Consider the following 23,932-nt stretch of genomic DNA (forward strand, 5'->3'; position numbering starts at 1 on the left):
TACCCTCCAAAAGAGGGAAATCCCCTCTTTTATCTGAAAGCTGCCTGCGAGTTAAGAAATGCGGCCGGTATAACCAAAAAGAAAAAAAAAAGAACAAACAAAATGCAGGTATCCGTACCTGACCGAACCCATGTTTTGGCGGGTTGGGTGACCCACGGGTAAATTTTGATGGGTCACTCAATTGCCAACCCATACCCGCAAATTTTCGGGTGGGTTAGGTCGACCCGCATGCACGGGTCGATTTTGCCCGGTCTAGTGAGGGAGCTGGTGACAGATTTAGTAGATACAATATTTATTTGAAAATATAACCCTTAAACAAGTGCAGATATGATAATTATTTGAAATTTAACCCTTAAATAAGGGCATTTTGGTCATTTAAGCCATCATAGTTTTTATTTCACTAAAACGAAACATTTTAGAAAATTCTTATTACCCTTTTATCAAAGGAAGATTATAAATTCGCACCCACTGTAGGATGATTCGCACCCTTGTAACGTGAATTGTGGCGGACTTGCTTCGTAGCTTTTTTACACGTATACGGGGGTGGGAATTTATCATCGTCCTTATCAAATCAATTTAGTATTCCAAGGTGAAGTTCCGGCTCTCCATTATTTTATGTTGTTTCCAATACCCATAAAACAACTTTGGGGAATATCCATGATAAAGACTGCTTATCGTTTGCTTCGCTTGTGACCTTGCTTTCATTCCAAACAAACCCCCCAAAACCCACAATAACAAAACAAGGTTTTCTCTGTTAGATGGGATCTACAAAACCTCGCCTTCTCTCTTCAATCTCTCAAAGATCCTCAGGTAATTAATCTCTTTCCCTTTATTTCCTTTTATTTTAATGGCCAAAAGATTTGCTGCGAAATCATTCTTTTTCTCAACGTAAATTTCGCCCTTCTTTCCTCATTTTATTTCCGTTTTCTCCCCACGTTCTTTCCTTTTCTGGTCAAATCTTTCTCTTGAAATCTCCTCTTCGATTACACTCTCTGTAACCAGTCTTTTTCTCTATTCTCCCAATCTCTCCTCATTTATTGAGTCTTTTTGTCATATAAATGAGGAAACATCACAGTTACGTTGAAATCAGATCAACATAGAGAGATTTTTTGATTTTTTCCACCTCACCCATGGCTACGACTAATTATGATTATTCTAGTCTTCCTCCTCTTGCTCAATCTAGATCTCTAAAACAAGGTTTTCAGCCAAATTCAGAGCATAATACCAAAGTTTTCAGCCATCAAATGGAAAATCTAATCCTTCATAAGAAGCATTATTCCCAGAATCCCTCTCATTCGTCGTCCATTGTTGATTCTTCTCCGACTCCACCGCAAAACCCACAAACCCTAGATCTGACTCCCTTGAAGAAACCTTCAAAATCAAGCAAGGTACAAAGTATTCAAAATAAAATGGGGGATGCATTTGATCAGATCCTTACTTTAAAGGAAGTTGATCCAGTTTCTAATGGTATTGGATCCGAAAAATGTATCGAACAACCTAATGTTGTTTCCGAAAGTTGTAATTTGAACCAATCGCGGAAACTCACAGATTTTGTTTTGGAGGATTTAGCCAGTTCTAGTAATGGCAAAAAGGGATTTGGGCTAGGACACGAGCGAGTGACTTCTCAGTCATCGGTCATCCATTACCAAACAGTTGGTAATAGTAATAGTTTCTATACTGGAAACCAAAATTATGAAGCTAAGGAGAGCTTTGTAACTGCGAAAGTTAGTGATGGAACCAGTAGTGTTGGCATTTCTAGTGGAAGCATCAAAGGTAGTGATCTTAATGTAGATTCTGTTGAGAGCACGAAAAGTAGTATATGCAGAGGGAGTACTGGCAGTGATGTGAGCGATGAGAGTAGTTCGAGCGGATTTAGCAGCAGTGTAGGGAAACCCCACAAGGGAAATGATCCCAGATGGGAAGCCATTCAAGCGATCCGATTGCAAGATGGGGTTCTAGGGTTGGGCCATTTTAGGCTTGTGAATAAGTTGGGATGTGGGGATATTGGTAGTGTTTATCTATCAGAATTGGGCGGAACTAGGAGCTATTTTGCTATGAAGATTATGGACAAGGTGGCTCTGGAGAGTCGGAAGAAGCTGCTGAGAGCTCAGACTGAAAGAGAGATACTTCAATCTCTTGATCATCCTTTTCTGCCCACTTTGTATACCCACTTTGAGACCGAAAAATTTTCTTGCTTGGTAATGGAATTCTGTCCCGGAGGAGACCTGCATGCGCTTCGGCAAAGGCAGCCGGGAAAGCATTTTCCTGAACAAGCAGCAAGGTATAATTCTTGAAACTGTTGTCATTTGAATGTGTCTGTCAGTATTTTTTCATTAAGTGATCTGTTTGGACAATGCTTTTGTTGAATGTTCTTAAGTTGACTGTGATTTCACTATTTTGAATAAGTTGCAAGTTGCAACCCTACAAACTAGATGAAACAAAGATAAAATGTAAGGTAAGCTGAGAGGAAATGAAATTGGGATCCATAAAAGGAATCTCTCTTGTGTTTTGAGTCACAGATGCTATCTGATTCTTAAGATATTATAACTTTGAAATGCTGCAGTGCAGCTAATTTCAGAAGGATCACAATGAAAGCATGCTGACCAGTTTATTTTGTGTGACCCTTCATCCCCACAATGCTTGCTTCCTCATTTAATGTTAGAGATGCCATTATTTTTCATTAAGCTATGATTTATACGACATTCTGAATTTATTGCTGCTTGTCGTTTCCATACGCGTCGACACTCCTTTTGACATTTTTAAATGTATTGCTAGAAGTGTTAGACTTAATGTGTGTATGTCGACACATTTTTGTACCGTGTCAAGTGTGACATTCTGGTTTATTATTGAATATTGTGTTTACCTCTTATATTATTAACTCTTCTTTTATAATAAACTCTTCTTTTAGCTCTTCTTTATCTAATATTTGCTGTTATATCCCCTCCCCTAAACCTAAAACCCTAAACAAACTCTCATTCTAATATTATATTCATTGTATCCCATTGTTTTCCTCGTTGCATATTGGAGAATGAAGAGAACTAGATTACATTGATGAATGTGTCGTTACTTGATTATCTCATGTTTGTTTTAAATTATAGTTGATTAATCTTAAGATTTATTATTTGTTAAATGAATACCGCATTTTTATTGTTGCAAATTATGATAATAATCAGATAAGAATCAGTAATTTTATATGTATGTATGAGTATGGACGTGTCACAATTTTTAGATTTTTAGGGATTGCTGTGTCAGACACATCACATTCATGTCGAAACTTGAAACATGAATCCGTGTCCACAAATTATTTATACCTTTTGTTTTAGCAGTGCCCCATTTCTAAATTTTGAGGGTTTGCCATGTCCGACACTTTGTGTCCCTTTCGACATGCAGCACTCGTATCCGTGTCCACAAATTATTGTCATTAAGTGCATATTCTTTAAAAAAAAAATCTCATTCGGACCCATAAAAGAATTTCTCATATGTTATGAGCCACAGATACTCTCTGATTTTTAAGATGTTACATCTTTGAAATGCTGCTGTGTGCAGCTAATTTTAGAAGGATCACTATGAATACAAGCTGACCAGGTGCATTCTGCATCACCCTTCAGTAACACAATTCTTGCTTTCTCATTTAATGTTTGGGATTCTATTATTTATCTTTGTGGACATATATTAAATTTTATGTCATTGTATGTATATATGTAGGGGTGTAAACGAGCCGAGCCGAGCCGAGCTTGGCCAGGCTCGGCTCGGCTCGGCTCGTTAAGCTCAAAGGCTCGGCTCGGGCTCGAACCGGGCTCGGCTCGGCTTGGCTCGGTCAGGCTCGCGAGCCGCTCGCGAGCTTTATCGAGCTTGGGTTATAAAGTTTCGCACAGGCAAAGGTCCCTATCAAAAGCAAATAAGAAAAAAAAGTAATCATTACAGATAAAAAGTAAAACGGATGAATTTATAAAGTTTAAAATGAAAAATTACCAAGAAAATGTAGTAAGTTATGACAATTAAGAAAAAAATACCAAAAAGTTTAAAAGTTATGACATTTACGGGAAAAAAATTAATTTCCACCGTTGATAAGCACCTGCAGTTGATGTTGACATGACATACGCACTTTTTTGCAGTTGATGTTGACATATGACGAGCCTTAACGAGCCGAGCCGAGCCTGGCCTGACTCGGGCTCGGCTCGGCTCGTTAAGCTTAACGAGCCGGCTCGGCTCGGCTCGTTAAGGATTCGAGCCAAGCTTTTTTCGAGCCGAGCTCGAGCGAGCTTCCGAGCCCGAGCCAAAATTGACACCCTTATATATATGTTGTGTGTGTTCTTCTAGACGTATCATGTTGTGTTTCTATCCCATCTCTCTTATTGGCTCTAATTATTCCATCACCAACTTCGAAACTTAGACATGGTATCCAAGAATGGTTCACCTCTATATGATCTTATTTTTCTTTGCTAAAGATAATCATCATTATCTTCAAGTTTTCCCTTTTGAAAATCCTATTTCTGTCCTCTTTCCCTCCTTTTGAAAACCTTTACTTCTCCAATCTTCCTTTTTCCGAAAGCACATTTCCTCCTTTTCTTCCTTTCAAAAACCCTAACACCATCTCTTCGGAGCCCTAAACCTATCTTTCTTCCCCCTCATAGATCCAAAACCCAACCTTTACCCTTCAAAAACCTTGAATCCACATTCGTTCATCACAAAAATTCAAAAACCCTATTCCTTTCTCTTCATGAAGCTCCAAACCAAATCTTCCTTATTCACGATGTCTGAAAACTCCCAAAGAAACCGTCGTGGATCTTTATCCATCCATTCTCTTCTTTGGATTTTCCTATCCCAAAAGATTCCCTTGTGGATTTCCAAATCCACTTTCTTTCCTTCATATTTTTCAAACCTTAAAACCATCTCCTTTCCTTTGTGGCTTTGAACACCCACCTCCATCTTTTTGTCATCATAAAAAACCCAAATACCTAGATCTGATTCTTACATCTTATTTTCTCTCTTGACTTTTGTCATCTAATTTTCTGTTAATCTTATTCTTATATCATGTCAACCTTTCCCAACCCTTCACCGTTGTCCTTCTTATTCTCTCTCAATTAGTCAACAATAATTTTCCTAGTTCAAAATAAAAATAAAAATAGACAACAATAATCTTACCAGGGACAACCAAGGTTTAAAATTTCGGTTTCGGTACCGGTTTCGGACCAAGGAATCGACCGAAATTTCGGTCAAAATCTGGTACATAACCAGAAATGATTATTTTATTTAATATTAAATATCGGCCGAAATTACCGAAATTTCGGTAAAATATTAAATTAATATTAAAAAACAGTTTTTTTTGGTCAAATTTCAGAAAAACCAAAATTTCGATCGAAATTCCGAAATTTCGGCCGAAATAAATGACCGTTTTGGTTTTGGTCAATTTCGGTGTTGGTTTCCACTGAAATCCGAAATTTCGGTCAAAATTTAAAACCATGGTGACAACTACCTCCGGAAGGTCAGATTCTACCCATTGCTTATGCACATGGTATGCTTCCAAATCTTGAGGGACAATAATACCTATTGATATCTATGTGAAGAAAGATAAATCTGATAACAAGAATCCCTAGGAAGTGCTACCATTCAAAAAAGAATCCCTAGGAAGTAAAGTGGGAAATGAATCAAGAGTAGAATACATGGCATGAAAAAGGATCGATTAATCATTCCTTGGATCAACTTCACACTTGTTCGCACTGGTTTTTGATGTCACCACTGCACGATAACTCTGGAAGACTTGCAAACACTGATTCTCAACATTTTGAAGCTCAAATTCCACAACTTTTGATTGAGATTAAGAATTGCAAGAAAGGCGATCTTTCTATTCATGAGTTTCTATTTAGGATGAAAAACATATTTAGGTACTTTGCGGCGATAGGACAACCATTCAATGAACATGATGAAGTCCGCTTTTCTCTAACTAGATTGGGGGGTGAATATAAGTTTTTTTCTACTACAGCTCTCCTTACCCGCAAATAGTTTTCTACATTGACTGAGTTGATGATCCTACTTCTTGAATGTGAAGGACTTAGGGCATCCTCCTTTACCCCCACCAAGTTTCTAACACTACCATCCTCTTCGCAAGACAACTTTGAGGTTCTTTATTTGGCCAACTTGTAAATTTTTTGTTGATTTACATGAGGTCGAGTCTGTGGTCTTGGTCAAGGTCGAGATCCTATAGGATTCACCTACAATCAACAGGGGTTTCAGATTTCTCAACCTAGGACACCACTGACTCATCTATTTTTCTGGATTTATTTTTTATGGCAATTCTTTTGGATGCACACAAGGTCGTGTTCGTGGTCTTTGTCAAGGTTGAGGTCCTGAAGGATTCACTTACTATCAACAAGTTTTTCAGATTCCTCAACCTAGGACACCTTACCTACCACCTACTCATGAATCACCTCAATGTTTTTTGCTACTTACACCACCATCCATTGTCTATCCTTTGCAGATCCTTAGTATTCGCGTGCTCTGGGATCTGCTTCCTTTCGTTTTGGCACACATGCTGCCATGGGCCATAAAATATGGAGTCGGAATAATCCTAGTGCACCCACATGATATTATCACTATGATTTAGAGTATCATTGGTTCCTATCAACAACTCTCGCACATCAAATGATAGATCTTCCACATTCGTATCTGTCTAAAGCTTCTTGGGTTGTTGACTCGTGTGCTACACATCACTTCAATGACTAAGGTAACATATCTTCCCTAGTTCCTTCGGCTCATCTCGCATAGTGCTTGGAGATGGCTTGTTTGTACCATCACTCATGTTGTTTTTTCTTCGATTTTTCTCCATTTGACTCATTTTTGGTTCTTCATGTGGTTGTTGCCCCTAGTCTTCAATGGAATTTTTTTTAAAAAAAAAAATTCACATCTTAGTTTCTTGCTAATTTATCTTAACATCGTACTCGGTTCTTGTGAAGGATATGTGCTGAAGGAAGCTCTTCGCTAGAGGAGTTGTTGGTCATATTTACCTTTACGGTGAATGGTGGTCATATTTTTTGGCTAGTCCTAGTGTCAGATCTTCACATTAGTACTGCCAAGTTATTGTGCTTTCCGATTTGAAATTGTGCATTTTGATGCTTGGGGTCTTGCTCCTATCTCTTCATTGTTTGGCTCTCGTTTCTATGTTTTCTTGTGGATGATTTCATAAAAACAAATCAAATTCTTATTCCTTCTCTTCTTCTGTTGTACGCTTGTTACCGAATATCACGCTACCCATATGAAACACATTTGGATTGATGGTGGAGGAAAATGCACCTCCCAAGCCTTGGGGGAGCTGTGTGTCACTCTTGTTTCATTGTACATCAATTCTCTTGTCCACATATGTTGGTTCAAAATGAGGTGACTGAATGAAAGCATCACCATATTACTAAGGCATGAATCTGCATGATGTTCCATTCTGGTGCTCCAGAACACTTATGGACTGAGGCCTTTTATACAACTTCTGATATCATCAACACACACCCGTCTTCCCCTGCAGGCAAGTAGACACCATTTCATGCACTTACGCGTAGTCAACCTGATTACACATTTATTTGCTTGTGGGCAAGGTTTTAAGTTTCGGTTTCGGTTTCGGCCAGCAAGGAAACGTAATCATTTCAGTTTCGGTGGAAATTTCGGTAGAAATCTTGTAAAATCATGGAAACATATGCAAATGATGAAATTTTAAGATGAAATTTTAGGAAATGCTAGAATAAGCACAAATACATACTAAGAAACCATCACATAAGCAAGAAAGCCATCCATAATGGCTTAATCACATCGAACACCTAGTGACATGAGTTGTTGTCATAAATTCAATAAAGAAGTACAATGTAATGAAGTATAAGAAAACACAATGACCAATCCACCCTCCAGCGACCCCAACTCCATATCAGTACCACATAGAGTTGCGAGGTATTATTGGTCCCATTCCGATCTGACATCCCATGCATAAGATACGATTACTTTGCTATGCATTTCAATGTTGTTGCCTACCAAATATAATTCTCTCAATTAATGAGATGAGATGAAATGCAAATCATAACATCTTTCCAATTTTTGTCGTTATGACCATTTCGGTTGAATTTCATAATTTTCGGCCAGAAATAATGACGTGGAAGGAATTCATTGCGATTTCGTTTTGGTGGAGATGGAAACGGAAACATTTTGGTCATTCCGGGGAAATTTAAAACCATGCTCGTGGGAATGTATTTGCATTGTTTACATTCCATTAACACCAAGAAACAAGATCTTACCAAAGGGTTACATGTATTTTTGTTGGCTATAGTGACAAACATCTCGGTTACATGTGTTATTCTCTTTCATCTAGGAGGACATTTATCTCACATTACATCTCATGTTATGAGAGTCGTTTCTATGACCCTCGAACTGTAGGGTATGGGATTATGGGAAGACAATCAACAATGGACTTCAACACTACATGTAAACATGCAATCTCCTTAGAATATAAATCTTCTATGAAGGTGGTGTCATCAATCCTCGAACATGGAATAACATGGGCGACTAAAATAGTATCATGCTTATGAGTATGAGGCAACCCCTACACAAAGTCCGTGTTGACATGATCCCAAGGAGCAGATGAAACATGAAGCAGAATGTAAAGACCAGTATATTTGTGACTGACCTTTGGATAGCTGGCAAACTCGTTGGTGCAGTGTTCTAAAAAGCGCTGGGCGGAGCTGGGCGGCTGACTGACCTCCCAGTGCCGCCTAGGCGTTTTTAGGCGTTTTTCATTTTTTTTAGATATTAATATATTTTCATAATATCTTGCATTTTTTAATATAAAATATAAATACTTGAATGCATAACAATCCAAACCATTTTATGCATAAGCACTAAACATTAAATAATAAAAAAAAGTCAAAAACATAATAAGAAATTAAGCATAAAGTACTTAATAATTTAAGTATTTAACAATACAACACAAATCCATGATAAAAAAAAGATTAACACTTCTTCACTCTTCACCAATCATTGTCCTCTCCCTCCTAGACCAAGACTCTATCTTTATCTGAGTCTTCAAACCCGCCCAGGCCCACGCTCAGCGCCTAGGCGCCGCCTCATCGCCTGGGCGGCCGCCGAATAATGCCTAGGCGGTGAGATCGCTTTTTTAAACGCCCAGGGCCTGGGCGGGGCGTTTTTTCTACGCCCAGCGCCTAGGCGGCCGCCTTTTAGAACAGACTATGCATTCCACATCATCATGTAATCGAGGGCAATAAGTACTTCTCTTCAACAAGTGTAGCAATCTTATCTGTTCCACATTTCGCAATAAGGCCACCACCATGCCGGTCTCTTATAATCAGCTCTCTTGAAGAGCAATCTGGTATACACAATTGAACATTACAAAGTAGATAACAATCTTTGACAATGTAATAGGCTATCGCCTTGATTTGCCAATCATTGCATGTACACCTCCCCAAAGCTGGAATTACCTGTATACAGCTCCTTAAGAAAGTTAAAAGCATAGTACCCGGAAACCCCTTGGGCAGGTGGGAAAGTCATTTCCCCTAAAACGTGTTTCGGGAAGGTGGTAAACTCATTTCTGAAATGTATGAGAAACATAGATGTATGAGAAACATAGAAGAAACTTATATGAAACATGTGAGAAAGGTATGTGAAACGTGTGGGAAATATGTGTGAAACTTCCGGAAATTATTTAAAAAAAAACACACAAAAAAATTATGGAATAGATAATTAAAAAGGAAAACAACAGCGTATACCGTAACAAAAACTAAAAGTAAGAAATATCCAAATAGAAATTTGAATTTAACAAAATTTAAATATGCAAAACCATATATTTCATGTTTTCCTTGTGTTTCACATGTGTTTTTATTAATGTTTCTCTATCGTTTCTGAAACGTTTGTAATGTGTTTCCTAAGACGTTTCTCGTACGATTTTTATTGTTTTCCCGTTTCTCATTTCCCCTCTATTTTTTCTTGCATTTCCCGTTTCCGTTTCCTGTTTCGCTTCTCGAATCCGTTTCCCACCCTGGCAAGTATGCGTCAAAGTACACAATCTATACTGAAAGAGTACTCAAAAGAAGTGCTCTCCGGCGGGCATTTGCCACACAGTTTTGACTTCTGGCCTTGTGCTTAAGCACAAGCATGGACTACTACAAAAGAGAACTCCACTTTGCATGCCGACGGTTGAATTTCTTGAGATTGTAGTTGTCGCAATGCTTCATGTTCTGAATACATGATATACACTTTATGGGCCAGATATGGAAGCCAGCACCTCATTGCCTGCTCTTGAGATTATAGTTGTCGCAATGCTTCATGTTCTGAATACATGATATACTCTTTATGGGCCAGATATGGAAGCCAGCACCTCATTGCCTGCACCACTGCATAGTAGTCAGTATCGTATGTAGTGTACATCTGACGGACCGAGTTGAGCTTCTAGCTAAAGAAACCTATAGGACAATCCCTCTAGGCTGAGAACAATGCCTGTACTATCCCCCTTGGATGACAACAACTCCTATACCAATATGAGAAGCATCACACATTGAAATCTGGGAGTGCAAGAATAGGTACTTCAGTCATGAACTGAAAATTCTTCTTGGCTGCTATGGCCCAATTGAAACTTGAAAGTACCCCACTTCAAACACTTTGTAATTGGCACCATAATAGTCTTGAAGCTGCCAATGAAGCGTCAATAAAAAGTGGTCAGGCCATGAAAACTGCAAACATCATCAATGATACAGGAATCAACCAATCAACAATGGCTTTCATGGTCTCGATGTCTGCTTTCAGATCTTCAGATGAGACAACTAAACCCAAAAAACAACATTTGGTCTCGTAATAAGTGCTTTTCAGATTAATGTAGAGATTTTCTTGTCGTGAAACTCTCATCAACTGATGAAGATGATCTAAATGCTCTGCTGGACTGTCACTATAAACCAATCTATGTGAATGGTTGGTGATGAAGACCTTCTTCCACTCGTCTTCAGGCCTCATACAAATATAATGATACCTCATACAAATATAATGATACCTGCTATGAAGGTTGACTTTAGAAAAGACTGAACAACCAACCAAAGTGCCCAACAAATCATCAAGCATCGGAACGGGTACCAGTACTTGATGGTAATTTTATTAATCTCCCTGCTATCCATATACATGCACCAAGAGTAATATTTTTTTTTCCGGTGTTTGAAGTGCTTGTGAAACACATGGACTAATGCTCTTTCAATCAACCTCTTGGTTAATAATCTTTCAATCTGTCTTCTTATCTCTTCATGTTCCGCTCTACTCATACAATCATGCGCCAAGTTGGGTAATGTTGCACCAGCACAAAATCGATGCTATTTTGAACAGTCCCTCATACGCACCAAACCGCATGGAAGATCTTCTGGAACAAATTCTTCATACTTTTGCAACAATTCTTGAATTTTTGGTTGCTGATTTTCTAGGAAAACAACCTGCACATGTGCCACTTGAGCCTCATTAACATAGACCCTGTTGGTCTCTTGACTCTCTTCAACAAACTTCCGTGTGATCAAAATATTTGTTGGTTTTTCTCCCCCTTTGGGTTATGTACATTCTTATCTCTAAAGGGATATTTGGATTTAGGGAAAAAATTATGGAAGTCTTTATTCCTGGAAAATAATATTCCTTGGAAAAAAGTTCTAGGGTCTAGTAGGTTTGCAATTTTCCTTGAAAATAATTTATTTAATTTTTTTTTCCATGCATCAAAACAGCTTCTAAGAGGATTTAAAGTGATCTTCAACCCCGTCTTTCTTAAACATATAGGTATTGACACGGTATGGTGTATGCTGCCCTCCCACAACCACAACCTCCCCAACAACACATCGCACACATCCATAGGGGTGATGCCACACCACACTCAACTCAACTAAGCCTTTGTCCCAAACTAGTTGGGTTCGGCTAATGAATCCTTTAGAAAATTTTCATGAAGAAGGTGAAAGGATCTACCCGGCTCAAATTGACTAAGTCTAATCCTGACACTAGTTGGGTTCATCTACATGGATCCTTTTCTTTCAGTCTCTCCTATCCAAGGTCATGTTCTCTGTTATGTTCCTAGCCCTCAAGTCTTTCCTCACTGTTTCTACCCAAGTTGTTTTCTGTCTGCCTCTACCTCTTTTTACTCCATCAACTTGGCACGAGTCACTTCTTCTCACTGGAGCATCCAAAGGCCTACGTTGGATATGCCCAAACCATCTTAAGCGGTGCTCTCTCAGCTTCTCCTCAATTGGTGCCACCCCCACCTTTTGACGGATGTCTTCATTTCTAACTCGATCTAACCTTATGTGGCCGCACATCCATCTAAGCATTCACATCTCCGCTACACTCATCTTATGCACACGCTGCTTCTTGATGGCCGATGGCCCAACATTCTGAGCCGTACAGCCTGGCTGGCCTCGCAGCTGTCTTATAAAACTTTCCCTTCAACTTGGTGGGTATATAGAAAAGTGGCAAAGTTTACGGCGGCTGCCAACCTGACGCCAACCCTCCTCCTTTATCCTGGCTTGGGAGAGGCTGTGCAAAACACAAGCGGAGTTATGCCACACAACAGTGAATCAAATTATTGATCTCCTGTAGAGAAATTAACCAAATACCTATGTGATAGGAGTTTCAATCTCCTTTTGGAATCATGCCTTTAGAAGTAAATGTTTTTTCTGTAGGAAGCTCTGATTGAAAAACTAACCAAATACCTGTGTAATGGGAGTTTCAATCTCCTTTCGGATTCATGCCACTTTATAAGTAGATGTTTTTCTGTAGGAAGCTCCCATAGAGAAATTAACCAAATACCTGTGTGATAGGAGTTTCAATCTCCTTTCGGATTCTTGCCACTTTATAAGTAGATATTTTTCTTTAGGAAACTCCCGTAGAGAAATTAACCAAATACCTCTGTGTGATAGGATTATCAATCTCCTTTCGGGATCATGCCACTTTATAAGTTGATGTATTTCTGCAGTAAGCTTTAGCTTCTGAACCATCTCTGGCAAGACTATATTTTCTCTATTTCCTCTATCGAAAACAACATTACATACCTTCTCATTGCAAATAAATTGCATGTGGAAGATGCTCTTGCGCTGCCAATCGTCACCCAAGTCATGTGACATCATTATTCGCCCCACCATAAGATTTATCTCTACAATGTCTTCATCTTCACTACAGGACTTTAGGATTCTTCCTTTTCACCGTCATTGCTGCCCTCTCCTTCTATCTCGTTTAGATTGGTTCGATGCCCCAAGCATTCAAACAAAATGTGACAAGCTGCACTACATGAGTAGAAACATTGTCCAAACCCTCCAGATCTTTCCCCAAATGAAGATTCAACCTTCTCTCTTTAGAGTCTATCTGATAGGCTTCCAACTACACAATCACTTGATTGGCCTTGATTAGGAGACGTTCTAGCGCCTAAACGCCTACCACCAGTTGCCACTACGTTTTTGCACGGACTTCTTCTAGAGATGCTCTTCTACCCTCAAAGCCAATACACAAACACGGCTTGTTGAACGCATCTGTATATTCTTCCATCATTTGCTTCTATCGATGGTTTTGGTACCTCTCAAACAAAACGTTTCTGCGCGTACTTCTTCTAGAGATGCTCTTCTACCCTCAAAGCCGATACAAAAACACGGGTTGTTGAATGCATCTGTATATTCCTCCATCATCATTTGCTTCTATCAAAGGTTTTGGTACCTGTCAAACAAATTTTGCCTATGGTCGACGGGTAGGAAATTTTCTTTCAAGTTCATGTTCATATGCCCCCAAGTTCAGATCCTTGGCTTCCATACCAGAGCTCAGGACTCCACCAAATGACGCCACCATATATCCGTAGCCCCTTAGAGTTCGCCTTAGCAAATCCACCTTTTGAACAGCTAGCAGCTAGCATGTATTTCCACTCAAAGAAATTATCAACGCTCATGACCAAATAGTGGAAAGTCTCTGAATGCATTCTATCATCAAACTCCTTCAGATCAAGCTTCACCCCTTTCTCATAATCAATTGTACAGCCTCCAGTCTGACTAGGGGTGCAACTCGGGCGGGCTCAACCCAAACCCTACGGGTTCAACCCGAAAAAGTCGGGTTGGGTAGAGTTCAGGTCGGGTTCGGGTTCGGGTTGAGTTTTCTCAACCCGGGTGGAGTTCGGGTTGAGGGCTTGGGCAACCTGACCCGAGTGAACCCGACATTTTTAATAATTTTTTTATTTTTTAAGCTTAAAATCTCGGGTCAGGTCGGGTCCGAGTTGGCAAAAAGGGTTCCTCGGGTCGGGTCAGGTTGAACCTTGTCGGGTTGAACTCGGGTTGGTTCGGGTTCGGGTTGAGTAAATGGTTGCTCGGGTCAGGTTTGGGTTGGCCTCAACCCGACCCAACCCGCCCCAAGTTGAACCCCTAAGTCCGACCACCTTTCTTTTCAATTTTGAGGTGCTTTTGCTTGTCATGTTCTTCACCCAAGTCGCCTTCCGATCAATTCTCGGGGGTTGCAAAGCTGTTAATCACCAGGTTGCTCCCTACCAGGTTACTCCCTTGCGATAGGGCAGACACTTTCTGGCCAAGTTATAAAAATAGTTCATTCCTTTGGTGCTGGGTTAATCTTCCTTGATTTTCCATGGCCAATGCAAGACAGATATGAAACATTGCTGTAATGCTAAAATTTATTGTAGCCAAGGAGCAAGAGAAATACGCAATATTCAACAAGAAAATGTAGCTATTTTATAAGTTTAAATCAGCCATGAAAAGTAGCAAGTAATTAGGCAAATCCTAGCTTTTTTGTCCTCAAAATTTCAACCTACTGGATTTCATAAGAGCTGAATTGAGCCCTTATTCGATCCCTCATTTCCCCTCATTACAATAAATAGTGAATTCCTAAAACACCCCTGCTACTGAATAAAATACCAACATAACTAAGGGTAAAGAAAAGACAATCATGAAGAAAACCCGCTAATAATTAACCTTCAATACTAAGCTATTCCCCACTGTCAAATGGCCTCAAATTCCTTAATTGGTACTCCTTGAAGTCTGCTGGTAACTGCGTCACTTTCCTATTGTTTTTTTTTTCTCTTTTTTTTGAGTGGTTTTTGTTTTTTCTTAGTTATACATGATTAGTGTTTGCTTATGGAAGCCACCAATGGATGATCTTGTTGTGGATCGCTTATCGTCTAAGAATCTCGTAGGTTGGAGCATTGTGTATCCCCAATCAATGACATACAAATACACTGTTGAAATCTCTAAGCAACAGTCACTTCAAAGAATTTGATTGGGGACTAAGTATGTCTTTGTCATGATTCTGACAATGAGGCACCCATAGCATGCCCATTCGTTGGCGATTCCTGGTTGAGAAAACAGGGTCCATTTGTCTAGCTATGACCTGCACAATAGCTAGATTACCTATTGGTAACTAACATGTATCTCTTTCCTATATGTATTATCCACACAATACACACACACACACATACACACACACACACACACACACACACACACTAGTATGCTGGACCCATGCTATGCATGGGTGTAAAATAGGAGACCCCACCCTATAAAACGGAGGTGTCAAATGGTGGGTTCCACCCCTGTGCATAGGTTTGGGTGGGTACAGATGGTTGGCTCACCTATTCATAACATTAGAGGTAAAATTGTGGGCCCCTCCTGTGCTAGGGATGGTTATAAAATTAATGTGGTGAGACCCCACCGATCAAAAATGATGTGCAAAAGGTGGGCCCCGGGCTGACCTATTCATAACATTAGAGGTAAAATTGTGGGCCCCTCCCGTGCTAGGAATGGAGATACAATTCAAGTGGTGAGACCCAAACTATAAAAAATGATGTGCAAAAGGTTGGCTCTATCCAATCAAAGAAGCCCATGGCAAATGGTAGGCCCATGCTATGAATTACGGACAAACGGCTACAAAGTAGACAAACTACCAAGAAAAGTACGAAGAAAAGGTACCTTTCTATGACAACTATGGAAACAACTACAAAAAAAATGCATCAACATATGACAATTATGGGAATTCTTGGATTGCTTTTTCCCCAAAACAAACAAAGGCATAAATGCTAAAAGATAGAGCCATCATGAGTGGTGGCGGAATAACTTTTCCAAAATTGCTTTCCTGGAAAGAGCGAATGACATTTTGGAAAGTTAGCAGCATAGTATATATATAGTATTTAGAAGTGTTCAAGGCTTGCACTTCGAGGAACAGCTCAAGGCGAGGCATGACAACAGATCATTGAGACACAAGTTTTAAAGCGCTACCTCTGTTAGATGTACACCTCAAGTCCAAAGGTGTGCTAAGGTGCATTGGGGCTACCACAATACGTCTCAAGTTGACAAACTAAGCCCCACTTGCAGTGTGGAATGAATTTTATAATTGAGTTTTTTCCTTTTTAGCTTATACCTATTCTAAACTTGAAGTTGGGAGAGGGCATATAACCCATTTCATGAATCAAAATCTTCATGTACGTGATTTATATGAAATTTAAATGGTTTTAGGAGAGATAACATTTTCTCAAGTACTCACCAGCCCTTCAGTAGAACCGAACTCTGTCAAGCTTTTAGTGGTAGTGATAGGAACCAAAAGGCGCTAAAAATTATCAGAGGAGGTCCCAAGATGGCAGAAAATCGATTCCTAAGAATGTCGTATTCGTTGGGCATGAAGATGAAGGTGGACTGTAATTTCGAAATATGCTTGAGGTGAGTGCCCCTACCAAATTATAAGAGTTAAAATAAATCTTGGGGTGCTTTATCATTAAGAAGCCCTATTAATTTTGGTCGCAAGACAGATCTAGGCCAATGGGTTCCACCTTGCAACAAGAAGAATACTCCTAATTTTTGTGGGACTTGAAGTGTGTTTCCAAGTTGAAATGGGATGCAAGTTAGATTCGAAATCCTACTCTTAGTTTGATTTGAGAAGTCCTAGTTGTAGGAGCAGGTGTATAGGTGTTATGATATTATTTAGTCTTTTGTCATGTGACATGTTCCTATTGGAACTTCTTTTTCTTATTCTAATAGGATTAGGATTTAGGAGTCTATATTCAAGTAGGACTAGAGTCCAAATCATACTCACCTTGCATTTTCGGCAAAGAAACATGCCAATGAACTGGATAAAGATGGGGTGGAAAAGAAGGGGGTGGAGATCATTAGCTCAATTTAAGAGGAATAAAGAGGAGAGGGTTGATTAAGCTGGTGAATGGTATCATAGTCTGCTTCCCAACATCTGCAGGATATGCATGGGCTTGCAGATCTCTGTCTGCAGCTCTGGGTTACAGAGTGAAGCAGAGTGATAATGCCACAGTTTGGTGCGGGTGCGACATTTTGCAGATTGCAGTAGCTGGTTCAGTACTTGTAAGTGAGAATGGTTGGAGCCCTGCTGATAGGATTTTCTTACACCTACCCTGTGAGTATGTAGCGTTGAGAAAACCACATGGGACTTGTGGTGTTGTCTGATCCATGGCTAACTGGTTCGGTGTAGTGGAGACGGAATCTTCTCTTGTAAAAGGTTGAGCGTAGAGATTGCTGTAGTGGGGCTAGTATGCTAGCGACTGTAGTAGTGGTGGAAGGATGTTACTTCTGTTTGCATTAGCGGGACACCTTGTCCACAGTGATGTAATCCTTGTTGCAAACCAATTAAATATAATTGCTTGCAGATCTTGTGCATATGATTCGGCAGGTGAGCACATTCCCACCATTTCTTTCTTTTATTTTTCGATATTTTAAACTAAATTTAATATTGGGGTTTGCGTCCGGGTAATGGAAAATTGGGCCTCGTTTTATGGTTGGTTGCTGTCTTTTGCCGGCAGATTGAAAGAGATACGCCGTCAAGGGTCGGCCGTTAACCCAGAGGGAGGAGTGACAATCATTTGTTTAATCTTCACTATTAACAAGTCACCGAGATTCAGATTCTGTAACCATAGTTGTTAAATGATTATGAGTCATACGAGTTAACTCTCAAGTCGAATCGAGTCGAGTCGCTGGGCTTTCGAGTCGTGTCGTATGGATGACTCACCTCTGTTGAAGACTCTAACGAGTTGCTACGAGTCGAGTAAAAAAACTAAGACTCTTAAGAGTCAAGTCGAGTCACTGGGCTTGGGCTTTCTTGTTTTGATTGTTGAAAACTTGGAAGTTGGAACTTAGAACTTAATCGTTATTATTTTTAAATGCTAGGCAGTTGCATTAAATGCTGAAAAAAATGATTGAGGAGGTATATACAAATAAAGAGAGAGAGAAAAAGAAAGAGGGAAACAAACCCCACTGCAAGGGTCAAGGAGGAACGGAGTCAAATAGCTCAACTCTCTCCCTAGAAACACCATCTCTAGCTAAACTGTCCGACGCACCATTAGCTGACCGCCTATCATGATGGAAAGAAATCGATGCATTCCCCCACCCTGTCTTGGATCTCATCGAAGAAAGAGGCAAATCTCCAAGGAATGAGAGCTACTAAGTCACCTATCACATTGAGCGAGTCTCCTTCTACCACTACCTTATTCAAATCTTCATTCTATAGAAACCTTATTCCTTAGTAGATAGCACACACTTCAGATTCATTAGTGTCTGCGACTCCAATGGGACCCGCCAAAGCCCATTTCATAGCGCCAAATTTATCTCTCAAGACTCCCGCAATTCCGGTAGAACTAGGGTTCCCCATGCTAGATCTGTCAAAGTTTAGCTTCAAAAAACCAAGTGCGGGAGGTTCCCAGTCTTGGACAATCTTGGCCTGAACCAAATCTCCTTCCAACCATAACATAAATCATGCGTGGATACAAATCTAAAGCAAGAAAGAGTTTTCACCCATGATTAAGTTCCAACCAGAACTTATTTATTTCTGTGCATGCAAGTTACAAGCATATAGTTATTTATTTTTTGGCTTAGTGCTTTATCTGTGATATTGGATTATATTTTTTACATGCTTCATTTGTTGATATGTAGTTATATTATTAAATTTTTGTTCTTGTCAAAAACTCTTACGAGTCATGAGTTGTGTCACGAGTCATAAAATTAAGAAATCGAGTCACGGGTTGACAACTATGTCTGTAACGGGATATGGAAAAGAACGGAGAATGGGTTTCGAAGTTCGATCTTATTGTTTCGTGGGCTTTGACTGCTATAGAGCAATATCTCGTTTCGTTAAATGACAATTGAATTCCGATTCTCGGAGCGTGAGATTATCTCGAAATATCGGTTCCCAAAACATTTACATAGCTCTGTTTGGATACAGGTAGTTACCTTGTAGATGGGTGGTATAAGTAGTCAATAGGGAGGAGACAAACATTTGATTTACCTAGGATTTACCTTGTAGAATAGTGAGAAGTAGTGTTTGGTTGCCAACCTCGTAGAGCAGTGGGAGAGGGTGTCCTTACCAATATAGAAAGAAAAGAGAGAAGGAAGAGAGAGAAAGGTAGAAAGAGAAAAAGCAAAATTTTCCATGCCAAATTCATCCTTTTCTGAGAAATTTGGCTTGGAAAGTAGGACGGGACATTGATGTCCCGTCACCAGACATGCCAATTATTACCTCTGAAACTTGTCTGGTACTCTGTAGGGATTTCGATGCTAATTGGCAACCTAACACCCTAAAGTTACCATAAAGTTACCAAAAAGTGCATTTTTTGCTAAGGAAAACCCTTTATGTCTGAGTGCTCTCATCAAATCAACTCAACTCAACTCAACTAAGCCTTTGTCCCAAACTAGTTGGGGTCGGCTAATGAATCCTTTAGAAAATTTTCATGAAGAAGGAGAAAGAATCTACCCGGCCCAAATTGACTAAGTCTAATCCTGACACTAGTTGGGTTTGTCTACATGGATCATTTTCTTCCATTTTCTCCTATCCAAGGTCATGTTCTCTGTTATATTCCTAGCCATCAAGTCTTTCTTCACTATTTCTACCCAAGTTTTTTTCGGTCTGCCCCTTCCTCTTCTTACTCTATCAACTTGGCACGAGTCACTTCTTCGCAGTAGAGCATCCAAAGGCCTACGTTGGATATGCCCAAACCATCTTAAGCGGTGCTCTCTCATCCTCTCCTCAATTGGTGCCACCCCCACCTTTTTACTGATGTCTTCATTTTTAATTCTATCTATCCTTGTGTGGCCGCACATCCATCTAAGCATTCGCATCTCCGCTACACTCATCTTATGCACATCTGCTTCTTGGTGGCCCAACATTCTGAGCCGTACAACATGGCTGGCCTCACAGCTGTCTTATAAAGCTTTCCCTTCGACTTGTCAGGTAGTTTACTTTTCTTTATTTTTATTTTATTTGCTGAAACTGCAAATCTGCAAAGACTGCAACAACTGCAACTTTCAGTCCTGCAAACCCTGCTACACTCACACCTTTTCCCTTCTTTACCTCACATTTATCCATTCACATCTACCCAAAACTACACTCGTATACCTCCCAACCTGGACCGGCTCCCTTCACGTGTCTCTTTATCCCTGCTGCACCCTTTTCCCTAAACAACCAATTATAGATCTGTCCTGCAGATCCAAGCTATAGCTGTCTAGAAATTCCTGCCTATCATTATATCTTCCCACAAAAACTTCGGGTGGGAATAAAGTTTCTCTTTGGACTCCGGATTCGTTTGATACCATCCAACAGACAAGTAGCAACTAGGTTACTCCTAGGTACTCTATCTCTTTATGCTCGACTAATTCGATAGTCTTTTTGTTCAATTTCTATCACTTATCCCATCATTCGTCCCAGCTCTTGAGCCTCAACCCCCTAAGACTATGGGTGTGATCCAATCTCAAGCTGTGACCCACCTATCTATCCATCGAATGACTACCCCTACCATTATTATCTGATGCAACAGATAAATAAATCCGGATAATAGAGTTACAATACTACTTGCTAAGCCGGAGGCACTGCTGCCGTTGCTACATTCATTAATCCTTAGCTTCGTTCCTCGATATAGAAGTCTCTAATATTATTACTTAAGGCCCCAAATTGGGGGAGATAAGAATGGATAGGAATAACTTATCGATGAAGGAACATGAAACCATTCCATTTCAATAGAGTTACTGGAAACGGTTGGGGGCAATGAAGTAGGTGAAGTGGTTGAATTTTGCGAGCTGCTCCAACCACCGCTCCACTCCTGCTGGATGTGATTCCAAGAGTCGAACGAGAATGAATACCACAATGAAGAGTCAAGATTTGCGAGCTGCTCCAACCACCGCTCCACTCCTCCCTAATGGAATGTTTTAGCGATCCATTCCGGATCGATCGAATTGGTATGGAAGTTGTAACATGGGAAAACTATGGAAAACCCTTTAACTTATGGCCCTCTACTTCCCAACCCTTAATATCATTAGAAAACCTTCCCCCCTTTATTTCCTAAACCTTGCAGTCTTTTACCATTGACCGTAATTAATTACCCAACCTAGCCTCTTCACCAAGAATCCTACACAACCTTCACTACAGCCTGGCACCATGTGTAACCCATCACAGTCCTAAATACTTAACTGCAGAAAATTTTCAGAGCTGTTCTAGCCAAGTATAACCTATACCAGTCCCTTCCCTAACCCATACCAGTCCATACACATTGTTGCAGACTATCTCTATCCTGTTTCCTGCTCTTTGCCGTGTAAAACCAGCCCAAATCCCTCTAAAAACATTTATCAGACTACATCAGGTGGATTTTGTGCTAAATGAGCATCTATTGAAAATTTGAGTAAAAATCCTTACGTTTTTACTTGTGTAGAAATCCTTACTTTTTACCCTTCATCCTTCAATTTTGTTTTCCTTTGATTTTTGTTGTTTATGTGTTTTGGAGTTTTGTACTTGGGATGTGGCAGAAATGAGCACTTTTAAATGGAGATATGCACATGATGAAATTGTGGATCGACCTAGAGGATATATATATATATATATATTTTTTGGTAGAATTGGTGGTCAAATAAGCGCAAGAGGTATGCTTTATGCACCCTTTCATTTGTGTTTTTTTCTCTGTTACGTGGAATTGTGGGCTTGTTAAGCTGTATTTTGTCTGTTATTGGTGAACTCATGGCCACTAAGCCATTAAGATTGTTGTATTATGTTTTAGATGAAGTTCATACTTTACACTTAGTTGAATGTTTGTTATGCTTCCTGAAAATATATTGTTACACATCTGGCAACATTCCTCATTGATTTGGAGATTTGATTTCCTTCCTTATGCATATTTTGTGTTTTGAATTTGTTTCCTTTATGTTTTAGCCTAAGTTGCCTAGTTAATTTACTTTCTTATTTAGTTGGTAGTAATTATGGGAAACTTGCCATCTTTCTCAAGATGGAGGGAGGAAAGTAAATTTGTATTTATTCTCATAATTGATTGAATAAAGACATCTCTGCAATTTTCTGAAAATCTGGTTACCAAGAGAACACCCTTTCCCTCTCTCTCTGTGGGTAATTGCCATCTGATAGGTCAGGTGCCTATCATTTAGTATCAGAGCAGTCGATTCTTGGGCATGCCTAAGAAGAGACAAGGTGCCGCTGATCTAGAAAAGATGGAGGCTCGTGTCGATCGTATTGAAGCACAAGTGACTGAGGTGAAGGAGCAACTTGATGACAAGTTCAATATCCTTCTACAGGCAATGGAACGATTGTCATCACGTATGCCAACTGCTGTCGGTGATGGCGAGTTGAATGCTCCGAGTGAAGGAGGATCAATGGTTGGTGGTCATGTTCAAAATGTGCAAGGAGATGGGCGGATCCAAACGCGCTTCGCACGGATCGATTTTCCTAGATTTGATGGACGCGATCCCCTTGAATTTATATACAAGGCCGAGCAATTCTTTAATTATCATAAGACATCGGATCATGAAAGCAGTGTTTAAAAACTCCTTGACTCGACAAGGAACTCCCCCGAGTCGACTCCTTTTTGCTTTGGCCGCGTTCCACATTGCACCACATCCGCATTCCGCGTTTTGCCCTACATAGTCATTAAACTCCTTTGACTCTCCCAAGTTATGACCGCGTCAACCGCGTTGTTGGCAGCGCCGAGTCGACAAGGATTTTTCCTGGCCGCGTTCCGCGTCAAATCCGCGTTTTTAAACACTGCATGAAAGGGTTCTATTGGCATCATTTCACATGGACGAAGTGGCCTCCACATGGTTTCAATGGATGCATAAAACCACAGCCATTCGTTCGTGGAAAGAACTTACAGAAGCACTATTATTATGGTTTGGTCCAACTGCCCATGAGAACTTAGATGGGTTGCTGTCCAAATTAACCCAAGGTTTGAGCACTGTCCAAGGTTATCAAGAGGAATTTGAACGAATTGCGAATCGGGTTGAGGGTTGGACAGACAAGGCGCTAATGGGAACATTCATACAAGGCTTGAGGGATGAGATTGGACAAGAGGTATTAATGTTCCAACCTTTTTCCTTAAAGCATGCGATGAGTCTAGCTCGGCGTCAAGAGGAGAAGTTAGCGCGTTTGCGGAAGCCGACGCGTCCTGGCCTTGGTCGTGTAACATTCCCAACGAGTTCTACGACAGGTCATGCCGGTTCGGGAGGATCAGGAGATATTGGGTCGAGTGTTACACCCACCCAACCCAACCCAAAGAGTTGGCCCGGAACGATTACTGCCCCAGTTACGAAGATCTCATCAGAGGAGATGCGTAGTAGGCGTGCACAAGGTCTTTGTTACTATTGTGATGAGCGATTCATGGCAGGTCATCGATGTAAGAGCATGAAATTTTTTATGATTGAAGACTCGAAGGAATATGATCTGCCAACGGATGAAATTGAAAGTGCTGCAGTGGTAGAGGTTTCATCGTATACTTTGTCGGGGGCCACACGTGCACAAACTATGCGTTTGTGGGGACGCATCAAGCAAGCAAGAGTAAGCATCCTTATTGATTCGGGTGGCACGCATAATTTCTTAGCGGAATCCACTGCGTGCCAATTGGGCTATCATATTCAGCAACATGCATCATTTGATGTACTTGTGGCCAACGGTC

At 40.2% G+C, this 23,932-nt stretch overlaps 1 protein-coding gene across 1 annotated transcript in view; it reads left to right on the forward strand.

Moving 5' to 3' along the window:
- Positions 1-575: 575 nt before the first annotated feature.
- Positions 576-23,932, forward strand: part of LOC143860520 (serine/threonine-protein kinase D6PK-like) — a 28,191-nt gene continuing 4,834 nt past the window's right edge. The window contains exon 1 of the mRNA XM_077371199.1: positions 576-2,281. Coding sequence (XP_077227314.1) covers positions 1,131-2,281 — 1,151 coding nt within the window. The 5' untranslated portion in view covers positions 576-1,130. The remainder of the gene's footprint in view (positions 2,282-23,932) is intronic.

The sequence above is a fragment of the Tasmannia lanceolata genome, unplaced genomic scaffold (genome assembly GCF_043159265.1).
Source record: "Tasmannia lanceolata isolate RefF3 unplaced genomic scaffold, GAP_Taslan_0.1 ptg000037l, whole genome shotgun sequence".
In the NCBI taxonomy this organism is placed as follows: domain Eukaryota; kingdom Viridiplantae; phylum Streptophyta; class Magnoliopsida; order Canellales; family Winteraceae; genus Tasmannia; species Tasmannia lanceolata.